This window comes from Drosophila bipectinata, chromosome 2R, assembly GCF_030179905.1.
Source record: "Drosophila bipectinata strain 14024-0381.07 chromosome 2R, DbipHiC1v2, whole genome shotgun sequence".
Lineage (NCBI taxonomy): Eukaryota > Metazoa > Arthropoda > Insecta > Diptera > Drosophilidae > Drosophila > Drosophila bipectinata.
In genome coordinates this window covers 16,644,232-16,664,675 of record NC_091737.1, presented here as the reverse complement: position 1 = coordinate 16,664,675, position 20,444 = coordinate 16,644,232, and the positions used below count along the sequence as shown (strand labels likewise).

At 45.2% G+C, this 20,444-nt stretch overlaps 5 protein-coding genes across 5 annotated transcripts; 1 reads left to right on the top strand and 4 right to left on the bottom strand.

Moving 5' to 3' along the window:
- Positions 1 to 6: 6 nt before the first annotated feature.
- beta4GalNAcTA (beta1,4-N-acetylgalactosaminyltransferase A) lies at positions 7 to 2,116 on the bottom strand. The gene is made up of 5 exons (XM_017238810.3): positions 1,825 to 2,116; positions 1,502 to 1,767; positions 1,024 to 1,447; positions 741 to 959; positions 7 to 683 (listed from the first exon to the last, which is right to left on the bottom strand). Exons 1-5 carry the CDS (start codon positions 1,947 to 1,949, stop codon positions 542 to 544), a joined length of 1,176 nt encoding a protein of 391 aa, XP_017094299.1. The 5' UTR covers positions 1,950 to 2,116; the 3' UTR covers positions 7 to 541.
- Positions 2,117 to 3,006: 890 nt separating this feature from the next.
- Positions 3,007 to 5,524, bottom strand: LOC108123498 (dnaJ homolog subfamily C member 11). The gene is made up of 6 exons (XM_017238683.3): positions 5,126 to 5,524; positions 4,496 to 5,072; positions 4,133 to 4,430; positions 3,958 to 4,074; positions 3,475 to 3,898; positions 3,007 to 3,415 (listed from the first exon to the last, which is right to left on the bottom strand). Exons 1-6 carry the CDS (start codon positions 5,198 to 5,200, stop codon positions 3,281 to 3,283), a joined length of 1,626 nt encoding a protein of 541 aa, XP_017094172.2. The 5' UTR covers positions 5,201 to 5,524; the 3' UTR covers positions 3,007 to 3,280.
- Positions 5,525 to 5,669: 145 nt separating this feature from the next.
- Hsc70-5 (Heat shock protein 70 cognate 5) lies at positions 5,670 to 8,712 on the top strand. Its single transcript, XM_017238681.3, has 5 exons — positions 5,670 to 6,026; positions 6,139 to 6,185; positions 6,471 to 7,049; positions 7,191 to 8,436; positions 8,502 to 8,712. Exons 1-5 carry the CDS (start codon positions 5,937 to 5,939, stop codon positions 8,598 to 8,600), a joined length of 2,061 nt encoding a protein of 686 aa, XP_017094170.2. The 5' UTR covers positions 5,670 to 5,936; the 3' UTR covers positions 8,601 to 8,712.
- Positions 8,713 to 10,652: 1,940 nt separating this feature from the next.
- Mdr50 (Multi drug resistance 50) lies at positions 10,653 to 16,232 on the bottom strand. Its single transcript, XM_017238680.3, has 8 exons — positions 15,997 to 16,232; positions 15,066 to 15,285; positions 14,724 to 15,004; positions 12,556 to 14,506; positions 12,187 to 12,492; positions 11,949 to 12,088; positions 11,176 to 11,884; positions 10,653 to 11,112 (listed from the first exon to the last, which is right to left on the bottom strand). Exons 1-8 carry the CDS (start codon positions 16,110 to 16,112, stop codon positions 10,912 to 10,914), a joined length of 3,924 nt encoding a protein of 1,307 aa, XP_017094169.2. The 5' UTR covers positions 16,113 to 16,232; the 3' UTR covers positions 10,653 to 10,911.
- Positions 16,233 to 17,112: 880 nt separating this feature from the next.
- Positions 17,113 to 20,179, bottom strand: SmydA-1 (SET and MYND domain containing, arthropod-specific, member 1). Its single transcript, XM_017238802.3, has 7 exons — positions 19,896 to 20,179; positions 19,387 to 19,838; positions 19,076 to 19,164; positions 17,901 to 18,240; positions 17,729 to 17,836; positions 17,482 to 17,666; positions 17,113 to 17,411 (listed from the first exon to the last, which is right to left on the bottom strand). The coding sequence occupies exons 1-7, from the start codon at positions 20,031 to 20,033 to the stop codon at positions 17,170 to 17,172; spliced, it is 1,554 nt and encodes a 517-aa protein (XP_017094291.3). The 5' UTR covers positions 20,034 to 20,179; the 3' UTR covers positions 17,113 to 17,169.
- Positions 20,180 to 20,444: the final 265 nt, after the last annotated feature.

Genomic DNA, 20,444 nt, shown 5'->3' with positions numbered 1-20,444 from the left:
TCTGAATTTGGTATAGTAAAAGTTTTTTTCGAGTTTTATTTTGGTATAAATCGTTTTTGATCGAATAACAATTTGCATATCACAAAAGTAATATCTACATTTTCACCTCAGAGGAATAGGTGTAGGTGTCTTTTGAGAAGTTCATAAAATTGAATGGTAACAAAAAAGCAATAAAACAACTTAAGAATAACAAAAAGTGTATAACGTATATAAGTATTTTTGTCACATATGGTATTGAATATTAAAAGGGACGATATCGGCTACAGAGACGAGTTCTTACTATTTGTTCTTGGATTACGAATTGAAGCTAAAATATGGATTAAAAAGTATACTACATAGTAACATGAGTATAGTATTGGACTTGCTACCATATGCTGCACACAATATGTGTCTAATATATATATATATATATTGATCATGTTGCCATGAGATGTCTTTTTCGGGCTACTCTAATAAGAGACTCTACGATTCGTGAAAGTAATGTTGTCCTTTGTACATACGAATATTGGATAGTTAGAAAGGTCACGCACTTTTACGTAGGCTAACTCTTGCGCTCGGAGTTCTTTAGCTCAGCTAAATACCAAGTGAAGGTCGGGAACTCCTTGATGCTGTAAATGACATACTTGATCGAGTTGATGCCATCGCTTTCAATTTTACTCATGCCATTCTGTAGATTCTCATACCTAAATGGGAAACGGATAATCAATAATGTTCGTAGGATTAAAACATCAGCAAGTTACCGCTTTGGATTGGCCTTCTCCTTCTGATGCTTTAGCATCTTATAGCGGGCTATGTTGACGGGGTACCTTGATATGAATAGGTTGGCATGCTTCAGGCGGTTGGACATGTCATCGTCCTCACCGCCCCAGCCAAAAAATGAGTTGGAAAACCCATTAACCGCCTGGAAGTGCTCACGCGTCATGGCAGACACTCCGCCAAATATTGATCGATAAGGCAACCTAGATATCAAATTAATTACATAATTTCTTCATGCTTCATATTTTATCTTCCAGTGGTAATTACTTGAAGTTGAGGGTATCTATCGCCACAGACATGTGCCGCGGCTGACGAGGACAGTTGTACAGATTTCGGTCATCCAGAGGCAAAAGATCCACGTCGTGGAATATGAAACAGTCCCACTGGTATAGCTTTAAGGCCTCCAAAAAACCGATGTTCATCATAGCTGCCCGATTAAAGGGCTTGCCATTGGTCTGCTCGACTATGAATATTCGATAAGCGATGCGCTGCTTCATCAGGAACGGGTGAATGTTACGCAGGAAGACGGACAAATGGGCGTATCGGTCACGGAAGGGCACCACAATGGCTACATGGTGCTGGGCGTTGCATTTATCTGGCTGAAAGGCGCCACCAGGGCGCAAAAGCGGACCCAGTTCAGCTTCGATAATGTCCAATGATTCGAGGGTTGTATTCGGTGTGATGGGTCCACCTGTAAGACATTTCTAGTCAAATTTGGCGCTACAAAGATTCAAGTGCTAGTTACCATCACGGGGATCGGGATCAGTGCAATTGGCATGGAGGGCGGAACTGGTTTTTTGACCCATGGGCAGAGCCTTGTACGTGCTCAGCGGGATGTGCGATAAGTCTTGTGGAATGGAAGTAAAGTTTGCAGTCGCAATCACAGTCGTTGTGGTGGAGTTCGGTCCGCCTTGCAGCAGTTGCTCCCGCTCCTTGGACATGGCCAGTGGAGCTGCGGGCAGCTTGCTGCTGTTTCCATAGATATGCGCATATTTGTGTACGCGCCGAATACTATGGATAAAAGTGATCGTTTGTATGAACAGTAGACCGAAATGGACTGCAACTTACCTGAGCTTGCTTAGGGAGGTGCCACTGGCCCCGTCCGTGCGGAAGCCCAAAAAGTTAACCACCAGCAACAAGCAGATTGCGCCGGCCACGAAGCGGATGAGATTCGCTCTTGTGAATCCGATCATGGTCCAAGGATTGCATCATACTCTGCTCGACTCGTTTCCTCTCCGCAGAGGCATTTTCAGCTCTAAACGGTCGTCGCCAGAATCAGAAACGTAAAAACTTGCAACTCCTCGAACCCAGCAGAAACACAGCTGACTCCAAGTTTTCTCCCCCAGATCGGGGTTGTCATGCGCCTGCACTAACAGTAACGTTGTTGTGGTTATCGGCGGTATTTTTAAATTAATATCGATAACATTCTTCAGTTCAAATGAAATTCATGCTCATCACAAACGTAAAATAATATTATTTCTTTTTAATTTAAGCCTAGTACTGAGTTGACGAAAATCCGCTGTCCAACGAGTGACAGCTGTCAAACTCCATATAAAAAAAACGGTGGAAAAAAGGAAAGAAGAAGAAATTTTTGCCTTCTAGATTTTGCGGGTACTGAGTTGACGAAAATTTTTGTTATCGATGTTTATCGTGTTGCCGGATCAAAAAAAATAAACAGCTGCTCTCGGGGAGGTAAAATAAATAGTTCAAATTATTTGTATAGGAGCGACATGGAGGGTCAATTGACCAAACAAAAAAATAGTCGGCCCGAAAAATTTTCGGCGCGCCAGGACAAATTAAAATGAATTTCTGCGGTCAAAACGAAGCCCATAATATGAGATTTGACCCACAAGGGGCATTTTTTTTTTTTTTTTTTTGTATTAAGTTACTTCTATCCAGGAAATTGGGGAAGATTTATTTGGCCGTCCCGAAGGGGCATTTTAATGCCATAAAATGGCATTGAAATGATTTGTGATTGATTTGGATTTTGATTTTGACCCAGTTTTCTATTTCTTAATCAGCTCCTTAGCGGCGAAATACATAAACAAAACACCAACATCCAATCGTTTTGAATTCATTTTTGCTTATTTGTTTTTTGTTTACAAACAACAGCTGTTCAGTATTACCTTATTTCTTCATTGTTTTGGTCACACTACCTCGGCAGCCGAATAAAGTGCAATTTCGCAAGCGGAATTTCAAGAGCGGATTTTCGTCAACTCAGTACTAGGCTTTAATAATTAAAAATAACAGTTTTCGAAAAAATATCTCAAAATATCATATATTTCTCATTTCCAATCTATTTCGTTATCTGATTTATTGCGCGATTCGGATCTCATAGCTATCCCAAAAATGGGGAATTACAGAGTGGCATTGTAAATGGGGGGAAATATACTAACAAGCGATATTTTCCCCATGTCCTGGGAATGGGTCTTTTCTATAAAGAATAAAAACAAGATACAAACACAACTGAAGATTTATACTAATTGCCGGGCAGTGCAGTTCAGTGCAGCGCAGCGATGTCACACTATCCAGGCATTGGAAGTCGCAGCGCCTCATTGTCCTTGACGTTGATTACTTGGAACTGATTCTGATAGGTATACTCGATTCGCAGGATCTTCTCATCTCCGATGCTCGGATCATAGAATCCAGGCAGGTCGCTCTATAATATGTAACGAAACATTTCACAAAAATGCTTTAAGGATAAAGCTCTTTTCTAACCTTTGATGACTCATAAAGCTGCAGGGTTCCGTCTTTAACGAGGCACTGAATAGGTATTGTTACGTCCAGCGATTGCTCCGGTTTGAACTGAGTACTACCCTCCACGGTACAGCCGTATACAGCCCGCGTCACAATCAGACCCATCCGCTCCAGCTCTTCGGTCATAATCCGATTGTAGGTGCGCTGCATCAAGTGGACAGCAGCACTTGCCTCCTGCCGCTTGGCCGTCAGCCTTTGTTCGTTCTGCCGTTTCGTTCGCTCCACCTCGATACTTTTCTTCTCCGCCTCCATAGGGTCCATCACTGTCTTCTTAATGACGAACCACGCGATAACCGGAGTCACCGAGGCGTAGAAAACGGCAGCAGGAACTATTTCATCGCTCAAGTGGATGGGAAATACATACGATTGATTTGAACGAATTATTCTGAGGTAGAAATTAATCATTAGAGATGTGGAGGTAAGACCAATTTTAAATAAACGCACTTAAATTTCAGTATGACTCCGGAAGGCACGCCAATTGAAACCGTTGCCGTCACCGAACTGTATTTGGAAACCTTCTTTTCCACACCGTACTCGCCCAAGAATCCGAAAGTTCCCACTCTGAAATGGGGGAAAAATAGTTATTTCTGTAATTATAGTAATAATTAGTTATCCATACTTGGTGGCCAGTTTCAGCTTCAGCTCATTTTCCATCAGCTTTCGGGTGTAAGAGAGACCAAAGTACACATGCGGCGTGCCAATCACAAAGGATGTGCTCAGCGAGTAGTTCTCCTTGGAGTGATCGATCTGCGTAGACATGGAGGATTGAGGACCAGCGTTTAACGTCAGACTTCCCATGGTGTGCTTGTCCAGCTGCACGGCTAGCGTTGAAAACAAGGCAGGTATCACCCCGTTATCCCGGAAGTTCAGGTTTGTACCACCGTTAAGCGTAAGCTTCTGCGTCAAAGTGCGTCCACCTAAAAAAAAAGGGGTACTTCAGATATGTGACAAAAAATATTCGACCCTTGTGAAGGGGACTTACCCTTGAGACCAAGTAAGAAGCCGTTTCCCGCACCAGCACAAAGCTCCAGCCATCCTTTATTGAGCAGCCGGCGTCCAGCTACTACGAAACCGCCACTACCGTTGCCATTTGAAGAGTACAGGTTGCCACTCATGATGATCATATCCTTACGCGTGATTGGAGCTTCTATAGACTGGGCAATGCTCATAGAGCCGATCTCCACGCGCGGCATTTCCGTATCATCGTACGGAGCAAATATTTCAGTGGCGTTTACATTAATGGTGATGTTGCCGCGAGGATTTGTTCTTTGCTGAAGACGTCTCTCGGCAGCAGCCTGCGCCAAGCGCTCGTACTCCTCCCGAATCTCTGCCGGCGTCTTGGTCCGGTGAACGATCTCCCAGCCCTCGGTGCGCAGACCCTTTTCTCCCACCGAGTCATAAATGGCCCGCTGGTGGGGATCCGACAGCACCTCGTAGGCTCGCTTAGTTCGATTGAACATGATCTCCGCCTTCTTTTTGCTGTCCGGGTCAAGATGCTTATCCGGGTGGTAAATGCGACTCTGTTTCCGGTAAGCCGTGTTTATCTGCTCCGCAGTGGCCTGAAATAAATGATGATTAGTGGGCAGTTATCATGAGATGACGCTGCACATACATCCCGTGGTAAATTCAGAAATGTGTAGTAGTTCTCCTCCAGCTCGGCGTCTGACTCTTCATGATCCGAAGCCATAGCGCTGATCCACTTCCTCGGTGGCTAATAGGATATCCTCCGGACGTGGGGCAAGTGCAGGTACGGAAGGCACGGAACCGGCAGCGCACGGATCTAACCGGCGTTCTATGTGTTAATTTGGGATTTCGAAATTTTTGGGTACTTTTACGCAATGATAGACTGATATACATGTGTTAAAATGTGCCTTTCGATAGTTTCCCCCAAAGCTGTCCGGTGCGGTCATACTATTAAGCCACTTCCAAAACAACGGCCGTCTAGTGATGAGATGCAGAAGCTTATGGCCAGCTATCGAAACGCGATATATATGGTCGCTTTTGAAACAAAATCAAGCGACACTTAGGATTTTGAATATATATTTCAATCACAACAATCTTTTAGTTTTGATAAAATTTATTTGCGTTTCACATAAAATTTAAGTTTAAAAAATTAGATTCTCATCCATCTAGTGAGCTTTCCACTACCATGCTAGAAATGTCATTGTGCTAGAAAAAAACATTTTTAAAACATTTATGTACACCAGAGGGGAACCCCAATTCGAAATTGAAGAAGCACACCACCACCTTGGCAGCCCTGGTCTCACTATCGCATATCGGCCACCCCGATTACGATTACTTACCTCCAGCCCTCTCACGGGAAGAAACGTGCTCGCTCGCCGTGCTCTGTTCTGACGAAATTTTGCTTTAATTTGACAATTGTTCGTGTTAAATTGCAGAAGTAGAATACAACCCAAGCCAAGATGCTGCGTGTACCCAAGTTTCTGCCTCGTCTCGCCCGCCAGGTCGGCGTTGCTCCGACGAACCTTTCCGGAGCTTCTGGCATATTCCGCGTAAGTATCCGCCGACTATTATGTAAAGTGCGGCATGTGCGGCTCCGCAGCGGGTCATGTTTTACGCGAATATTCGATGGCGGCAGGCTGACTCTTTCTCTTATTTTTTCAGACTCTGCCAGGTGCTAGCAATGGATTATCGAGTCAGATGCGTTACAAGTAAGTCGGCCTAGATTAATTCTGTATAATGTAAATCTCGGGTCTTAGTCCTAAAGCATATTATATGCTTTCCCGCTTATGTAATTGCTCTGTATGCAAACATTTAAGAATTTCCAGAAGCAACTTCGAGTTGCATCATTCCCAAAATAAAAAGATTTTAGTGAGATCCCCCCTAGCGATAATTGGAAATATCTAGCAAAAGAAACGTGGCTCTTATCTCTACTTGTTGCCGGCAGCCTTATCACCGACTAACCATATGCACCCATTACCATCCCCCTTTTCCAGGTCTGGCGAGGTCAAAGGTGCTGTTATTGGTATCGATCTGGGAACCACCAACTCCTGCTTGGCAGTGATGGAGGGTAAACAAGCAAAGGTTATCGAGAATGCCGAGGGTGCCCGCACCACGCCCTCCCATGTCGCCTTCACCAAGGACGGCGAGCGTCTGGTGGGCATGCCCGCCAAGCGTCAGGCGGTGACCAACTCTGCCAATACCTTCTATGCCACAAAGCGTCTGATTGGCCGTCGTTTCGATGACCCCGAGGTGAAAAAGGACATCACCAACCTGTCATACAAGGTGGTCAAAGCTTCCAACGGCGATGCCTGGGTATCGGCCACCGACGGAAAGGTCTACTCTCCCTCACAGATTGGTGCTTTCATCCTGATCAAAATGAAGGAAACCGCCGAGGCCTACCTGAACACCCCCGTCAAGAACGCCGTGGTCACCGTGCCCGCCTACTTCAACGACTCCCAGCGCCAGGCCACTAAGGATGCTGGTCAGATCGCCGGACTTAATGTGCTGCGTGTGATCAACGAGCCCACCGCAGCTGCTTTGGCTTATGGCATGGACAAAGCCGAGGACAAAATGTGAGTGTGTGAAAATGTATATCTTTATGGGATGAGAATGTGAAATTTCTTATCTCGGCTTTCCATTTATATCGGAAGGTGGCACAGCAATTCTTTCGGGGATCCCACAGTCCTTAACTAAGTAATCTATTATCCTTTCAGCATTGCTGTTTATGACTTGGGTGGCGGCACCTTCGATGTCTCGATCCTGGAGATCCAAAAGGGCGTCTTCGAGGTCAAGTCCACCAATGGTGACACTCTGTTGGGAGGTGAGGACTTCGACAATGCCATTGTTAACTTCCTGGTTGGCGAGTTCAAGAAGGATAGCGGCATTGATATCCGCAAGGACAACATTGCCATGCAGCGCCTGAAGGAGGCTGCTGAAAAGGCCAAGTGCGAGCTGTCCTCCTCCCAGCAAACCGACATCAACCTTCCCTATCTGACCATGGACGCTGCTGGACCCCAGCACATGAACCTGAAGATGACCAGGGCCAAGCTGGAGAGCTTGGTTGGCGATCTGATCAAGCGCACCATCCAGCCCTGCCAGAAGGCTCTGTCCGATGCCGAGGTCTCCAAGTCTGAGATCGGAGAGGTGCTTCTTGTCGGCGGCATGACCCGCATGCCCAAGGTGCAGTCCACAGTACAGGAGCTGTTCGGTCGCCAGCCCTCTCGTTCCGTCAATCCCGATGAGGCCGTTGCCGTCGGTGCCGCTGTTCAGGGTGGTGTGTTGGCTGGCGATGTTACCGATGTGCTTCTCCTCGACGTTACTCCCCTGTCGCTGGGTATTGAGACCCTGGGTGGAGTATTCACCCGCCTCATTTCCCGCAACACCACCATCCCCACTAAGAAGTCGCAAGTCTTCTCGACGGCCAGCGATGGCCAGACCCAGGTGGAGATCAAGGTCCACCAGGGAGAGCGCGAGATGGCCAATGACAACAAGCTTCTGGGCTCTTTCACGCTGGTGGGCATTCCTCCAGCACCTCGCGGAGTGCCACAGATCGAGGTTGTGTTCGACATTGACGCCAACGGTATTGTGCACGTCTCGGCCAAGGATAAGGGCACTGGCAAGGAGCAGCAGATTGTCATCCAGTCAAGCGGCGGTCTGAGCAAGGACGAAATCGAGAACATGATCAAGAAGGCCGAGGAATACGCCAGCGCCGACAAGAAGAAGCGCGAACTGATCGAAATTGTTAACCAGGGCGAGAGCATAGTCCACGACACCGAGACCAAAATGGAGGAGTTCAAGAGCCAGCTGCCCGCCGAGGAGTGCGAGAAGCTGAAGAAGGAGATTGCCGATCTGCGCACGTTGCTGGCCAACAAGGAGACCGCCGACCTTGAGGAGGTCAGGAAGGCTACCTCCCAACTGCAGCAATCGTCCCTGAAGCTCTTCGAGATGGCCTACAAGAAGGTATGCCACTCTGCATCCCTATGCCCCTAGTTCAGTTATGTAATTATTATTTTTCTATTTTTTAGATGTCTGCTGAGCGCGAGAGCAATGCCGGATCCGGTTCCACCGACAGCAGCAGTTCCAGCGACACTTCTGGCGAAGCCAAGAAGGAAGAAAAGAACTAAATTAGGCAACCATAGTCATAGTTGTTGTTCCCTTATTTAATAATAACCGCTTTTGGATTTCGATTAAGTTCTACGTTAAACACGAATACACCGTCATATTCCTTTTACCGAATCATGAATGAATTACACACAGACACACATCAGCATTTACCCAACAAAAATGTGTAGTAATCAGAATTAGATGCGATCCGATCAAATCAGACGATGTGACTTCCAAAGCTGAAAGACAAACACCAAACCGCTGGTTTAAAGAGGGTTATACCCTTGATATATGACTGCATAATGTTTTTATTGTTTATTATGCAAGCTCGAGCTCAAGTGGTCTTATACCATGTATATATATGCCCTTATCTGGAGCGCGTGGTCAGTGTTTCGTGTTGTGTTCCCTGTAAGATTTTGCTTATTTTTACGTATAATTCTAAACTAGTTGTAGTTGTACACTAAAGAGCACAGCACAAAACCCCATTTTGGCCAAGGCGACCATGGCGTTCTGGGAGCGGACGGATGAACAGATGATTATTTGGAGGTCCTACTTTAAGCTAAATGGTACATTGGTTTCCAGTGGACAACCAATTCGACTGGGTAACATCACTAACCATACAGCATATAGACAACCCATTTCATACAACGAAAATGGACGCGAAAATTTCTTGCGACAGGCCCCAGCAGGCCCCAGAGCGGATTTCTTACGCTCTCTTACGCTCATCGTTCGTTCATCTTACGCTCATTCTCGCAATAAATGTTTTCTGTTTCTCAGTCTCTAAACGGAGCGCGATGAAGAAGGTTGGCCTGCGCTTCGGTTGATCTTTGTATGTATGCGTGTCACACATTCACATACATGGGTGTATGTGTGCGTGCGATTTCGTTTCGAAGCCAGCGCACAAAATTTTGATTTTTCTTACTTTTAAGGCTTGCTACCCTAACAAAATTCGGGTATTCGTTATTTGATGAAATGACGAAAGAAATTATATTATTTTTTATTTTATTTTTTTTTATTATTTCAGCATACATTTTTAATTTATTTAGGAATAAGATTAAGTGTTAGTAGTAAAATGTTTTCTGTATATATATTTTTACGAATCATTAAAAATCAATATACTGAGAAAGTGTCAGAGTATATTTCGGTCGGAGTCACTTAAAGCGCCGATTGCTTTTAAGTTTTTGTTGTTCTGCAAGAGGCTTGTGCATGCCTACTCTAACGATGGAATGATTTTTAGGGGAGGGTGAAGACACGAAAACAGCTGATGGACTTGTTTACCTTTTTTGTTTACAATTTTTCAGGCACTTGTTATTATATTTTGGGTTATTGTGAGATTTAATTAAATTATTGTCGTTAATTTAATAATTTCCTTATATATATTTCCTTATATATAATAACTTTAAAAAGTAATTTAATTCTTCACCCGTCTTCACCCTCCCCTAAAAATCATTCCATCGTTAGAGTAGGCATGCACAAGCCTCTTGCAGAACAACAAAAACTTAAAAGCAATCGGCGCTTTAAGTGACTCCGACCGAAATATACTCTGACACTTTCTCAGTATATTGATTTTTAATGATTCGTAAAAATATATATACAGAAAACATTTTACTACTAACACTTAATCTTATTCCTAAATAAATTAAAAATGTATGCTGAAATAATAAAAAAAAATAAAATAAAAAATAATATAATTTCTTTCGTCATTTCATCAAATAACGAATACCCGAATTTTGTTAGGGTAGCAAGCCTTAAAAGTAAGAAAAATCAAAATTTTGTGCGCTGGCTTCGAAACGAAATCGCACGCACACATACACCCATGTATGTGAATGTGTGACACGCATACATACAAAGATCAACCGAAGCGCAGGCCAACCTTCTTCATCGCGCTCCGTTTAGAGACTGAGAAACAGAAAACATTTAATGCGAGAATGAGCGTAAGATGAACGAACGATGAGCGTAAGAGAGCGTAAGAAATCCGCTCTGGGGCCTGCTGGGGCCTGTAGCAAGAAATTTTCGCGTCCATTTTCGTTGTATGAAATGGGTTGTCTATATGCTGTATGGTTAGTGGTAACATGCAATTAAATTTAAACAAATCGATGTAAACTTAAAATAAAAACAAATGATATACAAAAAAATTATTTTATTTTCCTAACATATTGAAGTACAGTTTCGTTTCAAAATTCATCCATAAATTCTTGATGTATTAATCATAAATATTTTGATAAATAATCTTATATTATCTTTTTGTACATAAACTAGTCCATTGTTCGCTTTTCACAAGGGGTTCATAATTGGCTAGAGACCTAAGCTAGGATGGGGATGATGTGGAGTTTACATGGCGCCGCTCTGGAGCTTGTAGAGCGTGTAGTAAAGTCCTCGGTTGGCAAGGAGTTCCTTGTGATCTCCCATTTCACAGACGACTCCGTTCTCGAATACAAATATAACGTCCGAATGGACGATGGTGGACAGACGATGGGCTATGCTAATGGTGGTGCGACCCTCGGAGGCGGCGTCTAGAGCATCTTGGACAACCTGGACGAGATTAGAGGAGCGTTAGAAATGCTTATATGCTAGGAAGTTTCTAAGGAGACCCACCTTTTCACTTTCAGCGTCCAGCGCCGAGGTGGCCTCGTCGAGCAGCATGATTTTGGGGTTCCGGATGAGGGCACGGGCAATGGCAATGCGTTGCTTCTGGCCTCCAGACAACTGGGCACCCTTCTCTCCCATTCTTGTGTCGTAGCCCAATGGCAGATTGGCGATGAACTCATGGATGTTGGACTTCTTGCAGGCGGAAATGATCTCCTGATCGGTCACAGTCCTGCCATTATCGCCGTAGGCAATGTTTTCCCTGATGGTACGATCGAAGAGGATGGGCTCCTGGGAAACTATGCCGAGCTGGTTGCGCAGGTTCCTCATGGATACATCACGCACGTCATGACTATCAATCAACGTGGCACCTGCGTCCACATCGTAGAATCGCTGTATCAGCTGGATGCAGGTGGACTTTCCGCAACCGGATGGTCCCACCAGAGCCACCTTCTTGCCCTTGCCGACGCTCAGATCCAGGCCCTTGAGCACCTGCATCTCGCGGCGCGTCGGATAGCTGAACTCCACTCGGTCGTAGCGTACATCGCCCTGGCAGTGCCACGGTTCGCGGGACACTCCAGGCTTGTCCACGATCAACGGCTGGCGACGCAGGAACGTGAAGATGGACTTGGCGGCGGTCACACCCTTCTGCATGTTGGGAGCAAAGGCCAAAGCGTTGGCAATGGATGCTGTGCCCATGATCAAAGATTGGGATACCCTGATGGGGGAGGGTTAGTTTAGTTAAATGCTTCTTGTGGTAGAGCGCCATTTCAGTGACTTACTTGAAAACATCTCCAAATTCGAGTCCACGGTTGACGACACACCAGGCTCCGTAGTACATGCAAGCGGCATAGGCGAAGAACATCAGGGATCTGGCTAGACCGTAAAGGGCTCCACGGTAGTGAGTATTCTTCTTGGAGATCTGGAGGCGACATTGAATAACAAAATTAGAAACTAATCTCACCAATTCCCAGTTATTAAAGATAAAGGGTTTATTACAATCAAAGATTGTAGACCTACCTCAACGGCGGGGATCAGCATGTTAATGTAGGTTCGGTGGAACATTTCCTCGCGACCCAGCGACACCACAGTCCGGATGTTTGACACCACCTCGACGGCCAGTTTCGTGGAGTTCTCCATTGTCTTGGCCGAGCCCATGTTCTCCTTGGCCATCACAGTACGTTGCATGTAGAAGGCAATCAGGATGAAGGGCGTAAAGGCCAGAGCCACCAAGCCCAGGCTCCATTCGTAGTACATGGACAGACCCACACCCAAGGCCAAAGTGGCCACTGATTGGATGATTGTGCCGATACGTTGTCCAGTGGCCTGAAATGAGAAGAAGTCGGTCATTATTTCAATTCAAAAGAAAGACTCTAAGGATTAACTTACGCCTTGAACCGCAGCCGCATCTCCGGATAGCCTGGCACACAAGCTGCCAGTGCCATTGGCCTTTTCGTCAAACCAGGCCACCTCCTGCTTCAGCATTGTCTCAAACATGAGTCCTCGCAGGCGCTCCGTCAACCTTTCGCCAGCAATACCAAAGAAGTAGATCTGCATGAAGGTGGCAAAGCCCACCACGATGCCGGCGACCAGGAAGTATATACTGTATTCGTTGGTGTTCTCGCGCACATAGTCATCGTTATCCTTGATCGACAGAACCTGAAGGATACTGCCGAAGAGCACCGCAAAGATGGGCATGGCACAGCCCATGATTATCGAGGAGATGCAACCGATGGTGATAATCAGCCACTCGGGCTTGCTCATCTTCATCACCTCGCTCATGGGCTTAACTTCGTTGGGATCCTTGACCTTCTTCTTCTTCTTGTCCTTCTTGGAAGCTGCCTTCTCTTCCTCTTCGTCGTCAAGTATAATTTTGATGTCCTGTTCATCCTCGTCCTTGATGTCGAAGTTCTTGTAAATGTCGCCAGTGGGACTGAGCACCGAACCGTCATCGTCACCCATCTGGGTGGTCACCAGATTGAAGTAGTGTTCCTTAAGCTGCATCAGCTCCTGGTGGGTGCCACTCTCCACAACCTCACCCTGGTTGATGACCACAATTCGATCTGCCCGCCGGACCGTGGACAGGCGATGGGCAACAATGATGGTGGTGCGACCGGCGCTTACCTTCTCCAGGGCAGCCTGCACCTTCGCCTCACTGGCAGTGTCCAGGGCGGAGGTGGCTTCGTCCAGCAACAAAATCTCAGGGTTGCGGATCAGCGCTCGTGCAATGGCGATTCTCTGTTTCTGGCCTCCGGACAACTGAGCTCCTCGCTCGCCCACCAATGTGTCGTATCCGCGGGGCAGTTTCTTGATGAAAACCGCGGCATTGGCGGCGGCGGCAGCTTCCTCGATATCCTGACGTGTGGCGTCCTCTCGTCCATATCGAATGTTCTCATAGATGGACACGCCAAAGAGCACTGGCTCCTGGCCCACGACACCGATCTTGGCTCGCAACCAGTTGATGTCGATTTCCTTGAGATTGGAACCGTTGAAGAAGACATTTCCAGCCTGGGGATCGTAGAAACGTTGCACCAACTGGATGCAGGTGGACTTGCCACAGCCCGAAGGACCCACCAGAGCCACTGTCTGTCCGCGATGGATCTTCAGGTTAAGACGGTTCAGAATAGGGATCTCGGGTCGCGTCGGGTACTGGAACTCCACGTCCTTGAACTCGATTGTTTCGATTTGTTCATTCAGCTTCTTGCCCCCGGCATCAATGGGATTGATAGTGGGGATCTGCTCGATGATGTGGAAGACTTTGGCGCAGGCACCCTTAGCAATGCCAAAGGCTTCGATGTACGGGGCTGCCATGCCAATATTCATGGAACCCATCATCACAGAGAAGAAGACAGTGATCATAGTGCCAGGATCGTAGTTCGCATAGAACGGATCGTTGTATCCTTTAAGCACCAGACCCACTCCATACCAGAAAGCTAGAGCATAGGAGCTGTAGATGAAGAACCACAGCAGACCGAATCCGATTCCGGAAAACATGTTCCTCTTGATGTTCAGATACTTTGCGGCGATAACACTCGCCTTGTAGGCGAGAGATTCCTTTTCCTCGCCCTCGAAGGCCTTCACGGTACGGATTCCGGAGAGGGCGCCTTCGGCCACAACGGCGGCGCCAGCGTACACGTTGACCTCCTTCTTGGCCAGCCGCGAGGTGGCTACCGAGACCAGACCCATGGCGATGAAGGTCAGCGGCAGACTGGTGAGGCATACCAGAGACAACTGCCAGCCCTTCCAGAAGGCCAGGGCGAGTGCACCCACAAAGGAGACAAGGTAATGGACGAACATCACCACCTTTTCGGCCAGACCGTCCTCCATTTTGGACAGATCCCTGAAAGATTAAAAAACGTCATTAGTCGAGTAACTAGGCAGAAACTCAAACGTCATTGTTTTCCGATAAGATCGCCAGACAAATGTTAATATAATCAACTACTCTAGTTGATATTCAGGAAATATAATTCGAAAACGTCATAGATAAGACATGTTATTGGCTTTTTAACGTGGACATTTGCCATTAGTTGATATTCAGACCATAAAGAACTACTTACTCATTCATGCGACTGGCCACTTCACCGCTCTGGTTGAAGTCGTACCACTTCATGTCCTGGTGGAGAATGGAGCGGAAGAACTTGGAGCGAATGGTGAGGATCTGGGAGTGGGCGGCGTAGTTGAAGCAGGTGATGGATATGTAGGAGCACACCAGCATAATGATTCCAATGTAGGTGTTCTGCAGGGAGAACTCTTGCACCTTGTCGAGGAGTAAGTTGCTCATGTCGTCGTCAGCCCGGTACTTTCTGCCCGTTACCATGCCGCCAAAGTCAATCATGTCCTGCGATACAAATATTTATGAATTTAAAATTAAATGGGAAAATATTTAAATTTAAACTCACGTTGGCCAAGTTTCCGAAGATCAAACTGTTGGCTGGTGTGGTCAGACCCGTGGCTACCGCGGCCAGCAGTCCAATAATGTAGAGGAAGCGATCCTGGTTGGTGGCGTATCGAAAGATTTGGAAGTAGCCAACCTGCTTGATCTCCTCCTTGTAGGTGAAGCCCTCCTCTTCCGGTTCCGCCTCGTCATGCTTGCCATTCTTTTTCGCCTTATTGGGCTCACTGCAATAAATAGTTGATTATGGCGCACGCCATTGGTAGAGTGTTATCGAATGGCAGATTATATTGACGCCCATAGCCCTGAACCCCATGTACCCCTTATCTGCCCATGACACTCCACAAGGGGAGCTCGCTTCGGGTTTCGCCGAAGGCAGTCACTATCTGAACTGAGATATGGGTACACACATAGGTCGGAAAGTGGGTACAGATACACGTATCCCATTGGATTTCAGTTTATTGCATTAATATTATCAATGAACGAGCAGTTACAGCGACTGAAACATTCACTATTCTTTTTTATTCTATCAATAAAAATTTATCAGACAAGGTCACTATTAAATTTTAATTGGCATTTGATGAATAAACTCATAAATGAGTTTAAATATTTTTTTATTCTTGCCCATTATATTAATTTGTTCTTTGATAGGGAAATATTTTTTATTTTGGCCATTGTATACAAACAATTAGCCTTGTCATCATTGATCAGCAATTTTCGGAAATATCGCCAAAGTGATACACTTTAATGGAATTTTTGCAAATATCAGTTAAATTTTACACTTGACTAAAACAAGCGAATTGTTTTATTATCTTTTTCGATTATAGTCTGATTGAATTACTGAATCAATTTCACTCACAAGTGGTAATAATGTGGTTTGTACATTTATGGTTATGTCCTTTGGAGGAGCACTTTAAAAAAACACATAGAAAACTCACAAGTTCTTGCGATCCCGATCCTTATCCTCTAATTGTTGTCCAAGGACTATGTTTGTTTTGTAATGTTGCCGCGAATTCTCATCGTCCTTGGCGATGACGCCATTTGTTGCAGTCATTTTGGATTAATTTTTCAATTCGCAATGTGGTATTTTAATATACTATTAGGATTTAATTCACTAGAACACGATAATGGCTATTGGATCACATGAGCCAGGAAACCTGCTAACAGTTGTGCAGCCTAAAATGGACTATTAGAATATACCAATCGCCAGGGGCTTTTATTTGGCCAGAATCGGAGCTTTATCAACTGATAGGACATGTTTATCAATATTACTGAGCATGTATAAATTCTTAAGTCTAACGGTGAGTTAGGACCGCTGATGAAATTGTCCAATCAAACTAAAGCTATTCGGTTTGCACGTGAAACCCAAACTCGCCAAGGAGCGATAATAATGTTTTGGCTCGGAGGAACGTGTTGGTCGATCTAGAGATTCAAAGACAAGTGACTAAGCTCTGAAGAGCTCTGGAAGAATATCCAAAGTCCGGGACGTCCAAAGAGGGTGACTTCTATATCTCCTTTGATTTTATTTATATTGATAATGGTAATTGAGGAGAAAATCCATTGCAATGGGACACACCAAATCGAGTTGTCGAGTGTTATAAATGGGCATAATATATTTTGGCAACGTTAAGTTAATAGTCTGAGCCATAATTCCCTTCCCTAGATAAAGTGAAAAGTCATCATTATCGGCCAACTGGGGAATTGACGTATTGAATGTTCCGGTTGGATTTCCGAGTCTCCTCATGATTAGAATTTTTCAGCAACGATAAAGGTTTATTGAATGGTCTTGGCGTTAGTGGAAATCCATTTACCTCAGATGTTTGCCCAATAAAAGTTTAAATAATAGCCATATCATGCAATCAAACCTTTCGACCAATCTAACAAACAGAAATCGCATTCTTATCACTCGAGTCTGTCAGGAAGGCTTACTCATAGACCGAAAAATGGCGAATCAAAATTAAAAACAAAAAAAGCTACAAGTGACGTTTGGCTTGTGACTGGATGACTAGCCAATTTCCCTTGGATCCGCCAACGATTAATAACAATTATCTGGATACGGTAATGACCATTTATTGATATTTTTTTATTTGCATGCTTTAACAGGGTATTGTCTAGGAAATCCTCATCACCATGCGGAGGGCGTCGCGGTTTATCTTTGCCTGTTTGAGGATGTGACCCTCCACAAAGATGTCAGACTCGTATTGCAGATAGCTGACGCACTTGTCCACGTAGTGCAGGGACTCGTCCAGCCGCTCCTTGGGCGACAGGCTGGTCTCCAACGACACACGCCGGGTCTGTTCGGCGATCGCCGAATGCAGTTCGAAGCAGAGAGTGCCGAGCGTGCGAACCTCACCTGTGATAAAGCCAAACAAGCACTTGAGATAACACGGCGTATACGCAATAATTGACATTAGCACACTTACATGGCGCAATTTTCTCGTACAACTCGACAAGTTCCTGGGCAAACTTCAGTTTCAGACCGAGCTTCTCATCGGTGACCACCATCAGCTCCTGCTGGTCCTTGGCCAAAAGTTGGACGAGAAGAATTTTGATTTCGCTCATGTGGAAATGCTGGGGTGGCAACCATTTCTCATAGTGCTTGAGGTATCTGGAAAGGACATGATTATCCTTTTTACTCCATTCAAGGAGTAGATTCATAATCCTACTTACTTTAATCCATTTTCCGCAGTCTTTTCCATGCTCTGAATATCCTTGCCAGCACGCTCTAAAATCCTTTCCACGTAGTGCTTCTGCACCTGCTTGTGGCACTCCCGACAACTGGATTCAGAAAAAAAAATATCAGGATTACAAATGTGAAGAGTAGGTCCTCATTAATCCTCACCGCCAGCTACCATTCCACTCATCCGATTTACTGGGCAGCATCAAACCACCACACTGGCGATCCTCACACTTCAAGGCACTGTAGAAGGTGTCCAGCTCGGTGACATCCGCACATCTGGCACAGGCGCACTTGAAGAGCTTCGTCTGCATCAAATGCCTCTGGCGGTCAGCGGTGCCCCACATGGCATCCGAGTAGCAAATGCTTAGATGGGTATTCTTTTTGATTTCCTTCGGTGCCCATAAGATGCAGTGGCCATTCTTATTGAAGCTCTTGGCCAAATTCGGCAGACAGGAGTTCTCCGTAAAGGAAGCCGTATAAAACACACCCACATGTGGAGGATCTATTAAAAAAGAAGAGCCGTATATAAGAATACTGCCAGCACCATCCTGGATTTCAGAATGCTTTCCCCCACAAAATTTGGAAAAATATGGATAGATATTTTGCTCAAGGTTTTGATGCAGATTAATAGAGAATTGAACTACGAATCGTTAAAGGTATTCCTTTCAAGGATCGGATAAAAATTGCCCAAGATATGGGTTTCGGATTGGGTCATATATGGGAATTCTGAAAATCCCGGATTTTACAAGGGGACTCAGGAAAAAAGTGAAAAATATCGATCGAAAATTTTGTTTCGAGGTTTTGATGCAGATTAATAGAGAATTGAACTGCGAATCGTTCAAGGCATTCCTTTCAAGGATCGGATAAAAATTGCCCAGGATATGGGTATCGGATTGGGTCATAAAGGGTTTTTCTGGAAATCCCAGATTTTACAAGGAGACCATCAGGAAAAATGTGAAAAATATCGATCGAAAATTTTGTTTCGAGGTTTTGATGCAGATTAATAGAGAACTGAACTGCGAATCGTTCAAGGTATTCCTTTCAAGGATCGGATAAAAATTGCCCAATATATGGGTTTTGGATTGGGTCATATATGGGAATTCTGGAAATCCCTGATTTTACCATAAAATAAGGTGAAAAATGTGGATCGAAAATTTTACGAATCTACGAATCTAAAACTACGAATCAATGTATTCCTTTAGAGGATCTAATGGAAATTGGCACAGATATAGACATGGTTTGGGACGATAAATCCGTATTCTGGATTTCACAAAGGATTCCTCCACAAAAGTATAATCTACAGAAAACTGATGTGTTTTTAAAAGCAAACTACCAACCTGAGGTGGGTATTTCATGTCCATTAATTTGCAAAGCTCCCACAGCTCTCATGATCTGCTCTTCAGTAAACTTTTGGGTTTTGAAAAATCTGTAAGGTATTAAAAGACATGAATAAACAAAAAATTATAGTAACTTATCATCCAATACCAAAATAAAGATAAGGAAAGCAACGTAATTACACCTGAAGTGAACAAATTGCACAAGCAAATCATAAAGATAAAATATTAAAAGTTCTTCAAACTTAAAATTAGATTAGATTTTGTTATTTGATTGATTCTTAAATTTTAGGTAACTTATACCCAATACCTACTTGGGGATAAACTGTCCAATACTCGCCAGGTCCGCCTTCCATTGGTTGGATCCCCGACGGGTGGACTCCAACGACTCCAGCTCCTGGAACTTGGCGGCCTTTTCCGGACTGGTTTCGCCAATCAGGAGGCACCTTACAGTACTGACACAGGTGTAGAGGGGATGCGGGCCATTGAAATCGTTGACATTCACCTTCTGACCTCGCTCCTTGGTCAGCTTGCATTCGGCCTGGTGGTCCTCCAGCGACTTGCACTCCGGACCACAGAGCGGCCAACCGCAGTGCTCGCAATCGATGTGATCCTCCGCCTCGATGCTGTTCAGGCAGCCCATGCAAACGGGCGCCGAGATCTGGGCAGGACCCCGGACCAGCGGCGCCTCCCTGAGTATAATCTCATACGGCTTGATGGTGCGGGTGGCCACCAGGTGCCGGCCCAGCTGCTCGCTGTGGGCGATCTGCCAGCATTGGGTTGAGGTTATGTTGGATCAATAGAAAAGGGTTGCATATCCCACCTTGAATGGATGACAGTTGGTCTTGTGCGCCTTCCAGTCCTGCTTCTGGTGCTGAACGCTGCAGTAGGACACCTGGTTGCAGTTGGAGCACTTGGTCTTGGTGGGCTCCTGGCACACATGGCACGGATTGAGACTCATGGTACTCGGAGAGACGGGACAACACGGCACAATCGATAAGCAGAGTGGTCTCTGGTCTCAGCCACCAAAACGAATCTTTTCAACACTCTGTGAGGTGCATCCACCTCCGCACTCGCCGCCGAATCTCTTCCAACTGGGTTAACGGCAAAGCAAAAGCACTCATCTTTTTTTTTTCTGTATTCTATACTCTGAGTTCGGTTCTCTATAAATAGACCTTCTACGTCGCTACTGAGTGGACCACCACTACAGCATGCCCTGGGCCACCCTAATGCAATTAAATGAAAGAAACGGTAATTGATTTTTTTTTTTTTGGTTTTCCTTATAATTTTTGGAAGTCTATTTCAATAAATTTTTCTTCAGGGGTCAAGACATGCCCGGGATTTCTTTAAAAGTTCTAAAATGTAGTCTACT